Here is an 18,873-nt window from a genome sequence, read left to right on the forward strand (position 1 = left end):
CGCCACTTGACTACGCTTTCCTCTGCTCGCCGCCGGCCACACGAGAATTTAATCATCGCCGCTGGTTCTATACTTCACTCTATTCGGTCCTCTTTTAATTCCAGGTACTCCTTTCCCCCCACATCCTAAAACCTCTCCTCCTTGTACTAGTACCCAGAAGATTTCCCTCTGATATTTAGGTGTCGTGACCCTAACTTGACAAAACCTTAGGAAAATTCTAGTTGTTTTGTTTGTGCTTCGTATATTCATGGTTGCTTCTTATTTTTCCTTTCGGTTTCTCAGAAACCACAAACCCCTTTTGCGTTTTCGTGTTGATCGGTTTTCTTGCTATGCAAACACTACCGCTAATTGTTTTCATTCACAACCCCAATTGAAACAGAACAAACCCATTAAGAAAATCGCCAGAAAGTTCAAGAAAACTAACAAACCAAACATCAAAAAAGAGAATGTAGTAAATCCAATAGTGTACATGAAAGATACAATCAGAACCATATCAAACATACTTAGGTATTCGACTTGGGATTCTGCTCAAAAACAGTTGGAAACCCTTGGCATTAAATGGGATTCTTACACAATCAATCAAGTTCTCAAAACCCACCCTCCAATGGAAAAAGCTTGGCTGTTCTTCAATTGGGCATCTGGATTGAAAAATTTCAAGCATGATCAGTTTACGTACACTACTATGATGGATATATTTGGGGAAGCAAGGAGAATTTCGTCAATGAGGTTTGTTTTCCAGCAAATGGAGGAGAAAGGGATTAAAATTGATGTGGTTACTTATACTTCGATGCTGCATTGGCTATCGAATGATGGGGATATTGATGGGTCTGTGAAGTTATGGGAGGAGATGAAAGAAAAGGGCTTTTATCCAACCGTTGTTTCTTACACTGCTTATATGAAGGTTCTTTTTCATCATGGTAGAGTCAAAGAGGCCACTAAAGTTTACAGGGAGATGATTCAGTCTGGTTGCCCTCCAAATTGTTTTACTTACACCGTCTTAATGGAGCATCTTGCTGGTTGTGGTATGTGTTATTTAATCTATATGTTCATATCATGATATCATCATTTTTTTTCTTTTTCTTTTTTTGTTTTTGTAATCATATCCTAATCCTAGTCTTACATCAATTATAGTACACTGAAATCAATTTCAGGAAAATTCAACGAGGTCTTAGATATCTTTATTAAGATGCAAGAAGCAGGAGTGCAACCCGATAAAGCTACATGCAACATTCTAGTTGAAAATTGTTGCAAAGCTGGTGAAACATCGGTTATGATGAAGATTCTTCTTTATATGAAAGAAAACTCGCTTGTACTTCGCCAACCCGTATACGCAAAAGCCCTTGAAACTTTAACAAGTGCAGGGAAAAGCGATGTTCTTCTCAAGGAATCAAATCGCCATTTATCAATTCAACACACTAAAGTGGAACCTTTAGAAAGGACAATTTCAGACACAAGCTCCATAGATGAACACCTTGTGTTAAATCTTTTGACCAGAAAACACTTCGTTGGGGTTGACTTTTTACTAAAAGATATGATGGAGAAGACTGTTCCGTTGACTTCCGGGATTCTTTCATTGGTTATTGAAGCATATGTTGCTCATGATAGACCTCATGGTGCGGTTTTGGCGTATGAATTTGGTAAAAAAACGGGGATGAAATTTGAGAAAGTGTTGTATCTTTCCTTGGTGGGTTTGTTTATTAGGACAAATTCTTTCCCAAAAATTGTGGATATTGTTGAAGAAATGGTTAAAAACGGAATCTTTCTTGGAATTAATCAAAGTGCCTTGTTGATATACAAGCTTGGGTGTGCTAAAAAGCATGTTTCGGCTTCAAAAGTGTTTGATTTGTTGCCTGATGATGAGAAGAACACAACAACTTACACCGCTTTAATGGCAGCTTACTTTGCTTCAAGAAACACATCTAAAGGACTCCAGATGTTTAAAGATATGAAGGAGGCAGGGATTCCAGTTGTTCTTGGAACTTATAATGTGTTGCTGTCTGGTCTTGAAAAAAGTGGTAGAGTTGTTGAGTTTGAGGTTTATAGAAAGGAGAAAAAACAGATGGAAAAATGTAGATTTTCTGAAAATCAAGAATCTATAGAAGAAATGACTTGTAACTTCTTGTTTGCTAGGGATTATGTATCTTGAAACTTGAATCTATTTATTGTTAAAGTTTTTTGGTTATCTTAAACATGTTGAACCACTTTTATGAGCTCCACTGCTACATGATTACATGTCGTTTTATGCATCCCTTGTAGCATGATTGGTTTAGGGGTGCTATCTTTCACATTTTTATCAAAGATTTGGATGATGAAGGGGGATTAAGATCGATTGTATGTTGGAGTTATGGGGATTACATATGTCTTTTAAAACTTTGCTCTTTAATAATTTTGGTTTGTAAGTATTTTTTAGCGTTGTAGAATAACAACATACTTTTATTCAAGTTATTATACTCATAAAAAACTCTTTTCCATTACCTGATTTCTTACGACTTAACATTTTTCCATGATTATTATTCTCAACATTTTTTCATGATTATTATTTGTAACTAACATTGATTGTTGGAACTTGTAACAATAAAGTTTTAATGGGACAACTCGTTTTAATAAAAAGTAGGAAATTTTATCATTTTATAACAAAATTTGAAACTAATGAGTTGCCAAAACCTTGAAGATACATTGTGTGTTATTTACATATTAGCTATTTGTAATTTACAATAAAATTTTAAGACAAAAAAAAAGAAGCGATTTGAAAAGTGTTTTCCCTATACATTATATCTTTTTAAATTCGTTTTGCTATAACTTGTTATTTAATTTTGATTATTCCAAAATACATGACCCATTTCGAATTCTAATTCCAATCACCCCTAAAATATCCAATAAGAATTAAAAAAAAAAAAAAATATAGAATTACTATATTAGCCCTAGATATAAAAAGGAACCTTTGGTCTGCCGTTCCCTCCTACGTGGTTGTAAACCTAGTCGCCAGCCAACGGCATTGACAGGGTGAGCAGAAGAAGGCATGGCGAAACCCCAGAAAAATTCAAAACCACATGGATCTTCAAAGCGACCAGGAAAACATGGCAGTAATAATCTCAAACCGAAGACCAAATCGTCAAAAAAAGTTAAAAAAACCAAGCCCAAAGCACCGCTGCAGCCTCAGCCGCAGAAGTCGCAGCCACAGCTACCTCCGCCACCTGAATTGTTGACAACAGCTTCGCAGCAGCTGGATTTTTTCATACAGCAGTATCAATCAGCAAATGGCATACAACTTTCGTCTCTCGAACTTGAATCATTTACAGGTATGCTTTCTGATATGTAGTTTCCAGTATATACTATTAATCTCTAGGGTTTAATTGTCGAACGTTTATTTTTACAACATTGTATGTTAAAATAACCTGTTTGCTTTTTGTGGCTATTACAAATCCACCCTCTCTTTATATTCCCCCCAAATTTTGTTCTTTCTTATTAGTCTCCCATAAAAGAAGAATTAATGCAAATATTGCTTCTTATATACACAATTATAATAACTTTCTAACTGAAAACACATATTTCATTTATTTTCTCTTGATAACATGTTGTGTTGGTTTTGATGATGCTGCAGATGCGTGTATTGTGAAACTATCTGAAAGTCTACCTCAGGATGTCAGTAATTTAAGTGAACATATGAAAGCTTCCTTTGGACCATCTTGGAAAGAAGTCTTATGTAAAAAAGAGCTCAAACATTCTGAACCTGGGAGTCCTGCACTACTTACAATTAGTTTATCTGCCTTAAGATCACTGGAACTACTCAGGTAATTAGTTCATGTCATAAAGTATATCTCCCTTTTGATACTCTCCATGTTTCTGTTGCACTAAAAGATATGATTCTTGTACTTTGTAAAAAGAAGTTTGATTAAGACCCTATTTCTTTCTTTCTTTTTCTTCATCAAGTGCTCACTAGATAAATGATGTCCGACTCAGGAGTAAGTGTTGTATGAACAAATGCTGTTTTGGGGTTGAATGAACAATTTGAATAAGCCAATAAGAGTAAATGACCAATTCTTCATATAAATAAGGAACTAACGATATAGATTGTTAAATATTTGATATAAGTAATAATATAGATTCATAAATATTTTTTGATATGAATACGAGATTGACTTGGCAAATTCTAAGTTTTGAATACTACCCTGATAAAATTATCAATACATTAAGTCAAGTTAATTAATAGCAAATCAAAAAGAAACATCCATATATATAGCTAATTTGGATTATGTTATTTCTGTATTAAGACCCTTGAGTCAGAAAGAAACAGCACTTGCTTATTGTTGCTACCTATTTGATGTTATTACTTATGTGATTTAAAACCATGTATAATTTGTTTAAATTGGTTAAAAAGTGAGTGTATATTAATATTGTAACTAATTGAAAAGAGTGTAAACATTACAGAAGCATGACCAAAAATTTCTCATGTTATCTAAGCATTTACACATTAGTTATTTTTGTCACAAACCTTCAGGAGTTTGAAGCCTTTTACTAAAGAATGCCATGCTGCAAAACTTTTCGCAAAGCATTTGAAGATTGAAGAACAGGTAATATTGGTTTCTTCACACACGATTATTTTGTTTGTTTTGATATTTATACATGTTTGCCTCCAGGTTTCCTGTTTAAAGAATCATGTCAATGTTGGTTGTGGCACACCAAGCAGGTAGGCTCCACTACACATGATTATCAATCCATATACTTAGGGCATGTTTGATTTGTGCATTCCGGTGGAATTGGAATTCAAGATTCCATTCCATTGTGTGTTTGGTTGTCAAAAATGAATGATAATTGATTTGGGGGTTGGATGGAACATGAAGATACACATATACAATACATTCATTAAAATCATAAAATTTTATTGTATCTATAAAGTGTTTATTCCTTATATATTGATTAACAATTCAATGCATAATTTTTTTCAGGATCAAAAAGTTAATTGACATGGAAGCATTGGGTCTATCACGGCTATCAGTTGTTGTGCTTGATATGCAGACAGATGTCAAGGGATATTCTCTTTTTAGCATCCCCCAGATCAGGTTAAACTTGTCAACTACTTTAATTCAATGTTACTTTTTACTACTATTTATTGTTCTTTCTTACAAATTACAATTAAAATGGGTGGACATTTGAAGCTATAATGTTGAACAAGAAAAGCTCTTATCTTTTATATCATAAAAAGAAAAACAATCTAATAATTTTGATAGAGATACAAAGTTAGTATAATTGGTTAAAATGTTCAAAGTAATAAGAATTATAATGTTGCTATTTCTTGCATTTAGCCAAATTTGGAGTAGATAATCCTTTTAATCATGTGTACAATTTGCCAAGAAATCGTATTTGAATTCCATGGATTCTGAAGAATTGATGGAATTATATATTTGTTTTCAACAGAGATGAGTTTTGGGAATTGTACACAACACACTTTCACCAGAGACTCCTAGATGGCAGTCTTAGAATCTGTCTTTATGGTACAATTGATGCTAACAAATTCAAAAAAAAGAAGGGAACAACAACAGAGATACCAATGAGTGACAAATCGTCTTAATCTGGTAAGCTATATATGGTTGTTTCTTTTCCATGTTAAGTCATAATTTTTTTTTTTTTTTAAAAATTGCCCTTATTTATTTATTTGTTTTCTTCCCGCTTCCAAATATGCCATCGTTTTCTCAGATATTTTTTAAACATCATTTTTAGTGGATTCTTAGAGGTGAGGGTTGATGATCATGAATATTACAAGGAATGCGAAGAAGAAATTATACACAGAGGTTTGGTTCAATGTAGATCAAAAATCTTGAAAATAGAGGTCAAATCCGAAAACTAAAAAAGAAATTGAAGGGCATTTGGTTCTTGACACTATTAGGTTATGCAATCAGTTACCCTAATATATGGTTTGTAATGTGTCGTATTCACTACCAACCCTCGATTAAAATTTTGATAATTTTTTATTCCATGGTATCCTATAAGTATAAACACTAGTGGACTATTTCCTTATATTATTATTAATTTTTCTTTTAGCTTAAAATGGTCTATGTTTTGTTATCCATACAAATAATCAATCATGTTATCCTTGACAAACACAAACGACTTTTTTGTTTATTTATATTAATTTATAAAAGTAATTAGAACACCAGATAATAAATAGGAATAATTTTTTATGTGACATTAAATATCAAAATATTTTATAAAACATAATTTCTAAATATCATATTTAACATATTTAGCCGCATTCGTTAACTTTAAAATAAAAATCATATTTGCTCTTTACAGACTTCCAATAAGTCAATTAGAGTCGATCATATTTGTTCTAGAAACTTGGTAACCCTGTTTCAGTCGTGGCTTAATATATGTACAAAAAACTTTACATCTGATGTAATCCTTTAGCATCTACATGAATCCTCCTATGATGATGAATGACAGTAGGCCTGGTCATCTGTAATCGTCTAAATGATCCCCCACTTGACAACATTAAAACAACTTCTGACATGATTGGTCTTAGATTAGCAGGTGACTGAGTGCACAATAAAGCAATCTCTATCATATTCATCATATTCTCTTCTTCATACTCATTTGGATCTAAAGCCTTATCAACCAGCTCAATATGCATCCCACTCTCATACAGCTCCCATGCCTGTTCACCAATTTATAATTATTGCAAACTCAAAACTTACAACTTATAACAATATGATTTTTAATTAAAACTATTAATCAAGTATATAAGGAAGTTTGTATATTACATGTTCAAGGAGGTAATTATTTCCATGTGGATCTAAGTTGACAGCAGTCCCCCTCCGACCACTGATGATTTCAAGGGCCACAATGCCAAAGCTGTATGTGTCAACTTTGTCTGATAACTGTCCGTGGGTTGCATACTCTGGTGCAGTATAGCCTCTATATTGCATTTGTTGTTCAAACTTAAAAAAAAAAAAAAAAAAATCCAAATCTAGAAAAATTAAGAATGGAGCTATATATGTAATGAACAATACTTACAGTGTCCCAGCAAACAGGGTGCTAACATGACTTTGATCCTCGGGTTGATCCCTAGCCAACCCGAAATCTGCAATTTTTGGTTGAAAATTATCATCAAGGAGAATGTTGTTTGACTTTATATCTCTATGAATGATTTTAACATGAAATTCTTCGTGTAGATGCACAAGACCCCTAGCAATTCCAACCATAATGTCAAAGCGTTGTTTCCAATTCAGAGTTCCTCTCTTTTCACCTGTCCATGGATAATTTGTAATTAAGAATAAGAATATTTCAAGGCGAGTTCTTGTAATGTGATTTTCAAATCTTACCCCATAAGAATCTGTCAAGGCTGCCTTGTGGCATGTATTCTAGGACAAGAAGTACTTGAGGTCCATCACTAGACCATCCAAGTAATTGCATAAGATTTCGGTGACGTATGTTGCTTATAAGCTTAACTTCATTGTTGAATTCCAATTTTGATTTACCATACCCATCATGGAGCTTCTTCACTGCCACTACATTCTTATTGTCTAGAACAGCCTGTTAATGGATAAATTAACTCTTATTTTTTTTTTTAGATATTATTCAGGGTCTAACTATATTTTGACAATAAAATATAAAAGCATTTATTTAAATCACTACCTTGAATACTTCACCGTATCCTCCTTTTCCTATTTTATATTCTTCCTTGAAGTTATGTGTTGCCAACCGCAAATCTGTATATTTGTAAGCTTTTACCCCTTCCAACTCATGCTTGCCTGAGGTATCAGATAATAAACATACAATAGAGTAGTTTTTGTTGGTATATGTAATGAGATTAAGTAACATGAAATGGAGAAAGAAATTAATGTAACTTTTTAAATATCACATGTGTTATCACCTTCATCTATTTTTGGCTTCTTCCGTAGTTTATACCGCAAAGACGAAGCAATGATAAGCAAAATGATACCTACACCAACACTTGCTCCGATTATCATACCTAATTTTCTTGAACTCCCTGTCACAAAAAAAACAACTTTTTACATAAATTTTTTGCAAAAGCTATATGTAGAATAATATATGTAATTTTGCTTTAATGATCAGTTAAAAGCTTTTCCAAGTAGTGGGAGTTCCGTTTGGATAACTTTAAGATCTATCAAAAGGTTTCTCTATATATCAATATACAAAAAAAAATATAACATTTGACTTATCATATAGTTCAGTAAAAGCATTTCATTAATATTCTGTAATGGTTGCTAACATGAAATATACAAATAAAGATAAAAAGTTTTTGCATATTTTGGATTGGGGGGAGAAAGATAAGAGGAAGAAAGAGAAAAAGAAGCCTAACCTTTACTTAGGAAATGTATGATGTTGGTTGTCTGGTTATCTTGAAAAAATGGAGTCTGAGAATACCTCAGAAAGCACCCAAAGTCAAGCGTCCTTCCTTCTTTACTTGGTGGACAACTGTTGAGATTGTTATATGATATATTCATGCATTGTTCGCAAATGGGCTGAGTCACGCTTTCAACACACTGTGCAATTGCATATATTGTTGTATTGCCACTTGGGAGTCGCTTTGTGGATGCTACATAGAAATTTGAGGTTCTTGGAGTAGCAACCCGAATATCTGATAACAGCTCTCCTACTATTTGGTTAAAAATTGTTGTCTCAGATGCTAATTGATTGCCACATATCAGGGTTGGAGCTATCTTAACATCCATCTTTGCTTGGGGATCTTCGTAAAATTCAGGATAGTTTTCGAACCTTAACCCAAAAGATGCACGCAGTTTAGTATGAACTTGCACACATATTCCCTATCAATCAAGGTAACTCAAAATGATAAAATCCAAATTTGGCTTCAACTTGATATAAGATTGAAATACATCTTAGCCATGTTTGATATGACCTAACTAAAGTATCTTTGCATGAAATATGTTCAATTTGAAAACTCAAGAATAATCGGATATACATGGGTGGTGTTAAAACGGATAATAGAAAAAGGTATCTAATATGGACAAATTTTGGTTTTTTTGTTTCGTTTGTAAATAAATAAATAAGGGTTTATCAAAATCATCAATTTAATTAGCTGTTGTGTTGAGGTCAATATCATTGCAGATCGTGTATATCACAAGTTAGTGAGAGTAAATGTATATTCATGGCATTATAGGTTGATGATATATTATAGGTATTCTTATTTTTAGAGATAGCTTTCAAGGTTTACTTGGGTTGTCTAAAAAGACCTATTTATATCAATACATAACAATTAACCTTTGCACAACCACAAGCGATACTCCATAGCCGCAAGAGATAAATTTAGTCTCAAAAGGTGCTCTAAGAATGATTTTAAAATAAATAAAATGAAAATGATTCCCTATCTTTTATAGTTGGAGTTTTAGACTGCAGTGACGGAGCTTCGATCTTTCATTTGGGGGCCGAAAATATAATTTGTATAAAATTGGTAAATAAGGGGGGTCATGGTCAAAATTTTATATTTTTAGGTTTAATATATATAAAATTAAAATGTAAGGACTACTTTGCCAAAAAAATCAGGAAAATCATAGCCCCTAGCCCTATATAAGATCTGCCCTTGTTAGGCGGATACTTGATTAATTCACTCGAAGACAACAAATAACACATGCATTGTTTATAGAGAAAAAAGATACGCCAAGATATCACTAACATCAAGTTTATAATTAAAGAAAGAGTTCATGATAAACATATTTTCATAGAACATGTATAGATAAATTCTATGCTAGAAGATCCACTCAACCCCTAAAGTTTATCATGATACACTTGTCATATGGGCAATATTTATGATGTTACACTCGTTTAGTAGGACCATTGTGTATCATTCATTTTACATGTTTAATGTTGAACTTTTTACTTTTTGTACGAGAAAGTTGATAACCTTTGATTTTATTTCCAAATTCACTTATTATGTTCTATGAGTAATATGTATACTGTATAAAGACTATGAATTTTTTTAAAATCAGGGTGGCCTATTAAAGATTACTTAAATATTATTCGAATCAAACAAGTTCCAATCTTATGTTGGCTTAAAGAACACTATATAAGCTATGAATTTACTTCACTTGAGAATTAAAGTTTGACAATCTAGATTATTATGGTTTAGTTAGGCTAAAAATCAAAATCGAGGAATTGAACTATGAAACCAAAACCAAAATCATAAGCGGGCTTTCAAAACGATAATCATGTTGGTGAATAGTTTTACTAATTGTATTTAAGTGTAACGGATTAACTTGTTGACCGAAATCAATCTTAATGAATATTAAACAAGTAACGAAGGTGCGAAGTACAAACGTGTTTAAGTTTATTCAAGATTCAAAATAGACAGTCATTTATGGACGAAACCCCTGAACGAACGGGGGTCCGGGGGCAACCCCCTTGGGAGAGGGGTCCAAGGGGCAAAGCCCTTGGCTAGGGTCGAGCTTGAAATTACATCAAAAATCTGAATTTTGGAAAATTGACCCGTTTTGACTTTCATGTTGGCTCTTGTCTATTTTGTGACAATTTGAAATTGCTTTGTAACAGTTTAATGCCGGTTTTAAAACATAAACAAATTTGGTGACAATTTTCTACCTAAGAGAGATTAACCGAATTTTGGTCAAAATTCTAGGACTCGCCAAATTTCATAACATTCATCTTCTTTATTCTAGATTTCTCATTTTCCGAGTCTTATCCGAGTGAAGATTAGGGAGTATCAACCAAATACTTCAATATGAAAGTGATTACTCGATTATCAAAATTCCTAGTCCTTTTAATCCCTGAGTTTCTAACAAATCAATTCCTGGAACACACTTATTTCAGAAACGATTTCTAGAACACGACTTCACAAACTTCATCGATTTATTAAAAACACGGATTTCATAAATCGATTTCAAACCTTAGGAATTGAACTCTAGTTACTTTTACTTACATGTTCACTTACATATACACAAGTGCTCTCTAATGCAGTTGCTTTTATTTTTTTATTAATATATATTATTATTTTATAAACAAAAAAGTTTGACATTATTTTAGAATGCTATTTACTTTTCTGTTGAATGTTCTAATTTGTTATTAAGATTATATTTATTTTGGACATCTAATAGACTCACATATCTGAATAACTTCTAATGTAAAATATATAAGTAATATTTTTTAGGGAAAATGACAAATATGCCCTACAAACTTTCTAGGGTTTACCCGTTGAGTCCCTAGTTTTTGTCGGGCTTTATGGGTCCCTAAACTAGGATATAATCTGCTCATTTAGTCCCTGTCAACATATAATAGCCGATTCAGTGACCTTTTAGACCAAAAAAATTCACATTTTACCCATATAAAACAAAAATAATAAGTTCGATGACCTTTTAGTCCAAAAAACTCAATTCGTACCCTCCCAAAAAATAGATCGTTGAGCTTCTTTACGTCTTCACCCTCGATTGTCACACGTACTCATCGAAGATCACAACCCCCTTCTCCTTCTAATCGATTCTCGATCAATAGCCCCTTCCATTATTTTCTTTGATTCGATTTCAGCTCTTCAAGGAATTGACCCCCTCCTTCCTTCTTTCTATTCAAAATCGCACAAGCTGCCTCTCATTCTCCCTCTGAGTTGCAAGTTTGATGGATGCGATGATGAGAAGGATGTGTGGGTTTGATGAGGTTCACAGAGAAAATGAGTTTTAATCTCTTTTTTCTTCGAATTGAGTGTGAATCGACTTTAGAAGAAATGGAGAGTTTTTTTGTACGAATTGATCCCCGAACTTTTTTTTTTTGCTCTATATGGGCATAATGTGAGTTTTTTTTTGTCTAAAAGGTTACTAAACCGGCTATTATAGGTTGATAGAGACTAAAATAGCAGGTCATATCCTAGTTTAGGGACCCATAAAATCCGACAAAAACTTTAGGGACTCAACGGATAAACCCTAGAAAGTTCGTATGACGTTTTTATCATTTTCCCTAATTTTTAAACATAAAACCATCCTAGCATTAAACGTAGGTCATTTGAACACGAGATGACTATATTTTAAAGTGCTTAATTTTCAAATGATTACCTTAAACTATTTTGCTGGTGGTAAAAAGAAATAAATATTGTTATTTGGGGTTATTGGTTATTTCGTATATTGTCATTTGTAGTAAGAAATTCGCTAATTTAGTCAAATTTGTTAATTATTTTGCTCAAAATAGCTTAAAAAACAATTTATGCAAAATAGCCACTAGAATATGGCTAGATCCCATCTATGATTTCGGCATTCCATCTACTATTTGGTGTGGTCAACTATTTGTCGAAGGTTATAAAAAAACTATTTTTTCGAAAACTATTCCACCAAATCGCAGATGAGTTTTGTTCTATCTGTGATATTCTCTCATCCCATATGCGATTTTACGTTGACCTTTTCTTTTTTTAAAATACTTAGGTTTAACTACAAATTTGGTAAGATTGACTATGAAATCTAATATTGTTGACTTTGAGTTCATACAAATGGATAGATTTTATATAAAAATCAGCAAAAAAAAAAAAACTTAGATTATTATTTATTTCTTTAGAAATCTTGTTTAGTTTCAACAGAATTTGATAGAACTTTTCTAGTTGGAAGATGAAAAAATGAAGATTTTCCAAAAAAACAAATGTATTTATATATGGGAGAGAAAAATCACAGAAGAACTTGGTCAAAATCACAAATGGACGAATGTACAAGTTTTTGATGCACATGCCGTGCATTAATGACTTATATATCTGCAGATAAACTTCCGATTTCATAGATGATCCTAATTATTTGCGAAATGACTATTTTGCGTAATTTGCTAATTTTTGGTTATTTTGTGTAGAATAATTAGCAAATTTGGCTATATTTATAAATCTCTTTTTATTTATTATACAAGTACTTATTTTTTTTGAATTAATAATATATAAAAATTTTATTTTATGTTTGTTGGATGACATATATAATGACTATTTATCTTTATTAAGTAACATGCCAAAAAAAAAAAAACTTTATAACAAAAGAGAGATATTTGTTATTCTGTATCTTTTTGTTTAAGTCTAAAAATCATTAAAAAAATTTAAACTTTCTAAAAGATCTGTTTAGGATAAAATCGATAATGTTGTGAATATTCTTGATTCTAACTCCACGTCTAATCATACAAAAAAGTGTTAGCTTTGTATGAATCTAATCGTACAATTAATAATATATAATAAAATAAAAATCTGTTTATATCTCGGAATAATGAATATATAATTTGTAAACTGAAATAAATTTTCACAATATACTTTACACTTCTTTAAATCATAATAATTATAAAATATAATAAAAATCAAATCAAATTAATATGTAACTATAAATGACATTATATAACTATAATAAACACACCAATTATATTTATTTGTATTTTAATATAATAATAATATAGATAAAAACTATAAAATTTAATAATCGAAAATGGAATCAATTCCATTTATAATATAGTATTGATTTGAAAATAATGATTTATAAGAAAAACAACCGAAATGGAATCAGTTCCAATATATTAATTAAAGGGGGGTCATCTACATCTACATATAATATATTCGTGTAAGTTTTTCAGCCAAGAAAATGCACAAACTCATGTAAGGTGAGTCTTGAATCCAAGACAAATGGTCAAGGACTAGATAACAAGTATACCTGCCTATATAGCTTTAAAAAAATCCGAATATAGCCAAATATAGTTGTATATTTTCTTTTTGGCATACACCACAATTAAGTTTCAACTTCAACGGAATAAAATCATATATAATGAACGATAAGGTGAAAACTCACCTGAGAAAGCAGTTGTCGAGAAAAACGTAAGCACCAGTAACAGAAGAGCAGGTTTTGATTGCAGATACTGCGGCATCAAAGCAAGTAACACACTGGGCTGCGGAAAGGTAGTTCCTACACTGGGCTAATCCATACACCAAGTCCAGGCTCCTCAGATCATGTGCTCGAGCAAAATATACATCTTTATTCCACAATTGGCTTCTGAGCTCAGTAATCGTAGAATCAAGGCTACTGAAAAGGCTTGATGAAGACGTCACAGGGTTAATACCGCAGGATAATCTAATGGGTGTGTTTGTAGTATTCGTATTGTTGTTGTTCGACTGTGAAGTTCCAAGATTAGAGATCATTAAGAGGATCACAAGAACCACCAATTCTGTCATCTTCCACAAGGGAACTGGCCACCTCCTTGTTCTAATTGATGAAAGTCGATCTATTTATTGATCATAACTAATACAAAAGGAGAAGGAGAGTTTGACCAAAAGTCCTCCACAAAGCCTCGCTATGGTCCAAACTCCAAACCCATTCAACCTTATGGAAGGTCCCACGTAGAAAGGTAGAAGAAAATTAATACAAAAAGAGAAAGGTTAGTTTGACCAAGACGGTTTGGTAATGATTAGGCTAAGTCAAATTTTCAAGTCCTACCTATTAAAGAAACTTGAATTATTATTTTTATTTCAAAATAACATAAAATTGTTTGGGTTTCTATTTTTCCGACGTAGCGGCCTAATAACACAGGTATAACAGGCGGAACATCGACTCTGGCGTTACGTTATGGCTCGTTAGTGTAGCAAAGGGAGGAAACGCTCCACTTTTTTGATAATGGTAAAAAAATACCCGTTAAAAACGGTCGAAATGTTAAAAAAAGAAACAAAAACATTTTTTTTTTCAATTTTTAATATATATATATATATATATATATATATATATATATATATATATATATATATATATATATATATATATATATATATATATATATATATATATATATATATTCACTTCATTTTTTACACACAACATAATATGGATCAAAACTCCAACACTCCTTCAAATACAAACACATCATCTTCTCTCGGTTTTGCACAATATGAGGTGTACGCGAACATCCTCAACTCCCAAAGCACACCACAACTTCCAATTTTCAGCAACTTTTTCAATCCCTCCTCATCACCACCACAATTCCCTACAACCCTTCCACAAAACCTTTTAAACACACCATGCAACAAAATACCACACAACCACCACTCACGCAAGAAACGGTTCCCGAGACGCAATGTCACACCCCGAACCAGACGACGGAAACGTCCGGGGGCTTGTGCGTGACTTCATCTTGAAATATCATTACAGAGTATATAACTGAAACATAACATCATCATCCTCACACATGTAATATAACAACATTCATTGTTTACATCGAGTATTGTATTTGAATATTACATGCCAAAATAGTAAGAGTATGATGAAACAAAATATAACACAATATCCATTAGTTTGTTTCGTTCGTCTTGCTTCAACGAATTCCTGAGAATACAAATTATTTTGAAAATGTCAACATATATAATGTTGGTGAGTTCATAAGCATGTTTGTGAAAATGATTTGTATACCTTTGAAACCACCAGAAAATCCGATCATTTTCTACAAACTATTTAGTATGTTTGTGTCAGATCTTGTATTAATGCATGTATGTTTTTGTTTATTTGACTAAAATGGGTAAAGAGAATGTAGAGGGAATGTAATAAGCATGTAAAGAGAATGCTCCTAGACAACCCGATGTTGTTTGTAAAAGAGAAAGTTGTCATACCAACCCCCGAGGTTGAGTACAAGTACGAGAATGTTTCCGAGTAATCCAAGAGAAAAGAGAACGGTCTTCCGTAAACTTCATAACGTTAATTCCTCTAAGTGAGTCGTCATAACCATGCTAAAATAATGACAATTTCGCATGTCTTGGCGTTGTTGGATACCGATTTTGATTTTTGATTATAAGGTCTTCATCACCCTAGACTGAGTTAGTCTAAGTGTAGCGAACAGCTCAGGTGTGGGGTGTCATCCCCGTATAGATCTATACACAAATCTCCGCTCTCCCTCCAAGAGACTCTGGTTATAACTACAGGCTACGATCGTACACTTAATAGGTGCTAACCGACAAAACTTACTAGATCCTTAATCGAATTTACGCAAAGAAAAGTATAAACTCATTCCAGTCCCAATGAACCATGTAAGTGAACCACTAAGGCATCGCTAAACATGTAAATAATTTAAAGGCCCAAATTGGAATGAAATTATATAACATGAGCCTAAAATATATATATGAAAGGACAACTAAGGCCCATTTCACATGTAAGGTATTTACAGGCCCAAATAGCACACAAATAGTATCCAAGGTCCGTTGCACATGTTAATGGGTCAATGAGGCCCAATAAACATATAAATACTATACATGACCTATCACACATAAAAATGGGCCACTAAGGCCCAATAACCTAGAAAATGATCAAATTAATCCTTTTGTTAGTTATCGTTGGTTTTGGTTCAAGTACTCGCTAAAATAGCGTGAAAGCCCACTTTTTGTAAAAATGACGTTCTTGGCCCAAAAAGCCAAAAAATTTACAATTAAGGCCCAATTTTTGTAAGAATAACACTTTAGTCTCCATTTTGTTCAAAACTTGTGTTGATGACTAGTTTGTGGTAAAAATAACATTTTACACCCATTTTTGTCAAAAATATCATTCTTGGCTTGATTTTTGTGAAAATACACATTTTCTGGTTTTTGAGTTTTTCCGACCTAGTTGTTGGAAAATTTGTATAAAAATCATCGTAAGTCGAAATTTGGATCCGTAAATTCTGGAAGTTTGGAAATTTTTTCTACTTTGTTCAAAATTTTTTCTCATAATTTTTAATGGCTTCTAACAAGTGTGAAATTGCTCACCTTCACAGGCTGGCCCGAAATTATTTCAAATCTTATAGGCAGTTTTGTAAAATTCACCAAAACTTATAGAAAAATCGTATGAAAACGTGAGAGTATTCATTTTAAAGGTGGAAACCTAAACTTCTTGCATGTAAAACAGTTTTGAAAAATATTTCCAATAAAAGGGTCAAAACAGTTCGAGATTGGGCTAAAACTTTCCTGTCAAAAGCTGATTTTTGAGTATAAGTTATGGATCTTTGAGCACAACACTCATTTTTTCTATTTTAAGTGTATAATTCCCAGATCTACAAGTTTATATGTAATATATGTGATAAAACATACTTTTCTCAAGGTTCTTATGAAGATCCAACTGATAAACTTCAAGTTTTTAACATATTTTTAGATTAATGAAGTAATCAACACATAATCACCAAATAATTCATGGAAAACACACATAGTCATGCATATACACATAGATCTACACAAAGCAACTTGTATTCTCCCCAAAAATCATATGAAAACCTAAAAAAAGGGGTATGAACTCACCTTGGGGTGTTGGGTTCGGTTTTTGGTGAAGAGATGAGAAGAAGTGGTGTTGTTTTTCGGCCTAGCTTGTCTCTTGAGGAGATCTTCGAAGTTGATATGATTCTAGGGGAATGAACAAGAGATTGATGATATTTGATGAAAGATCTTAGCATAAAGATGAAGTTTAACATCTAAGTCATGAAGTAACTTACCAAGTTAGGATCTTTGATGAGGTACTCTTGAACATACTAGCACACTCATGAAATTTTGGAGTAAAAGATGGAAGAAACTCTTGAAGATTAGAGAGGAAATGGAGTGTAAAGATGAAGTTGGAATGAATTATTGTGTGAGAGGGAGAGGGTGGTCGAATTTTAAAGGGGAGGAGAGAGATTGAAGTGATGTTTGCATGGAAGACCACCATGCAAACATGAGGTGTCTTATGCACATAATTCCTCATTTATCTCTTTTTTTGTTTAAACGCATAATGGATAATGGGTAATGGGCCGAAAATTTGGGCTTAAGACAAGGGAGGTAGATTAGCTTGGACCATTTCTAGCATTGGTTCGAATTTATGAGGCCCAATAAGGAGTTTTCGGCCCATTGGGCCTTTAGGGTATCTCACAGCCCAATAGTATAAAAGAATGGGTTCTAAGGTCCATTATGGTTAATTGGAGTTGTTATGGCCCAATAAGGTCTATTAGGGTTAGAATAAATCATTCTAGGCCCAAATGGTCCAAAATGTTATAGATTTGATGAATTTATGTTTTATTGGCCCCTTAGGCCCAATAAGAAAGTCCTAGTCCATAATGAGCTTGAGCCGGGATTTCTAGGGTTTCCAACCCTTATTTGCCCATATGAGATGTATTTGAATGATCATAGAGTGTAGTATTCACTTAGAGTACAAGACTTACAATTGATGATGGTTTCATGAGAATAGAATTTCCTAGCAAAATGACAGTTGTGACATGCAAGCAGGGGGGAGTCGGAAAAAAACAGCCAACAATGGGAGAGCAAGAAGGAAAGGGAAAACGGTCGCGTAGAACCTCCAACATGGTGGATTGCGAATGAAGAATACGCGTTGGTAGTGTTGTGATGCGGGACATCAAAAAAATCCAACTCAGGGAAACGATATGAGAAAAGTCACATTTTGGGAAGTTATGATCGGGAAATGTCACATCCCGAATCCTTAGGTACCAATCTATTTATTTATTAGTTCGAGCATTGAGGATTTTCGAATTACGTGGGGCGTACTAGCCTTATACGTCGGGTGTAAGTCCTTATTTGAGTCGGGACGGAGGTAGCGTACACTAGGCGTATGAGGGAGTATGTCGGGCTTCCGTGGGCTGATGCCAAACCCTAAATTACAGGGTTTCACCCCTATTTAAACACATTAACTCACCCTTAGAACTCCCATAATCAGCCTCCATTCCCTTTAAACCCTAATATCGAACCCTAGCCTTGAAATTGAAGATCTTGGAGCCTTTTTGGTAATTTTGTGAATTCTTGTTGCGGAAGAAGGTCAATAAAGAAGGTGGTGTTGCATGTAAGCTTGTGGATCCAGAAACTACCTCACTTTATGCATCTTTTGAAGGTATAAAGTCCATACCTTGCTAATGTTCTTTCTAGATCTCTTTAGATAGGTTTATATGAGCTTTTTGTCCCAAAGCTTG

At 33.1% G+C, this 18,873-nt stretch overlaps 3 protein-coding genes across 8 annotated transcripts; 2 read left to right on the top strand and 1 right to left on the bottom strand.

Moving 5' to 3' along the window:
* Positions 1-405: 405 nt before the first annotated feature.
* LOC111899987 (pentatricopeptide repeat-containing protein At2g01390-like) lies at positions 406-2,182 on the top strand. Its single transcript, XM_023895867.3, is given in 3 exon segments — positions 406-597; positions 599-1,022; positions 1,152-2,182. Coding segments are annotated over 3 exon segments (1,458 nt in total). The 5' UTR covers positions 406-558; the 3' UTR covers positions 2,147-2,182.
* A 766-nt stretch (positions 2,183-2,948) lies between these two features.
* Positions 2,949-7,481, top strand: LOC111899986 (uncharacterized). Of its 4 annotated transcripts, none has more exons than XM_023895863.3 (7): positions 2,949-3,299; positions 3,602-3,791; positions 4,499-4,571; positions 4,638-4,687; positions 4,947-5,060; positions 5,416-5,573; positions 5,695-7,481. In XM_023895863.3, the coding sequence occupies exons 1-6, from the start codon at positions 3,020-3,022 to the stop codon at positions 5,567-5,569; spliced, it is 861 nt and encodes a 286-aa protein (XP_023751631.1). In that variant the 5' UTR covers positions 2,949-3,019; the 3' UTR covers positions 5,570-5,573; positions 5,695-7,481. The 4 variants fall into 4 exon arrangements, with proteins under 4 accessions (XP_023751631.1, XP_023751630.1, XP_023751633.1 ...); XM_023895862.3 differs by having other exon boundaries at positions 5,719-7,481; XM_023895865.3 differs by having other exon boundaries at positions 5,730-7,481.
* LOC111899984 (cold-responsive protein kinase 1) lies at positions 6,232-14,270 on the bottom strand. 3 transcript variants are annotated; one of them, XM_023895860.3, is made up of 8 exons: positions 13,773-14,270; positions 8,321-8,736; positions 7,871-7,987; positions 7,633-7,748; positions 7,320-7,530; positions 7,012-7,243; positions 6,759-6,912; positions 6,232-6,652 (listed from the first exon to the last, which is right to left on the bottom strand). In XM_023895860.3, the coding sequence occupies exons 1-8, from the start codon at positions 14,150-14,152 to the stop codon at positions 6,383-6,385; spliced, it is 1,896 nt and encodes a 631-aa protein (XP_023751628.1). In that variant the 5' UTR covers positions 14,153-14,270; the 3' UTR covers positions 6,232-6,382. The 3 variants fall into 3 exon arrangements, with proteins under 3 accessions (XP_023751628.1, XP_042755058.1, XP_023751629.1); XM_042899124.1 differs by having other exon boundaries at positions 8,321-8,786; positions 13,773-13,911; XM_023895861.3 differs by lacking the exon at positions 6,232-6,652 and having other exon boundaries at positions 6,791-6,935.
* Between the last annotated feature and the right edge of the window lie 4,603 nt (positions 14,271-18,873).

This window comes from Lactuca sativa, chromosome 2, assembly GCF_002870075.4.
Source record: "Lactuca sativa cultivar Salinas chromosome 2, Lsat_Salinas_v11, whole genome shotgun sequence".
NCBI lineage: Eukaryota > Viridiplantae > Streptophyta > Magnoliopsida > Asterales > Asteraceae > Lactuca > Lactuca sativa.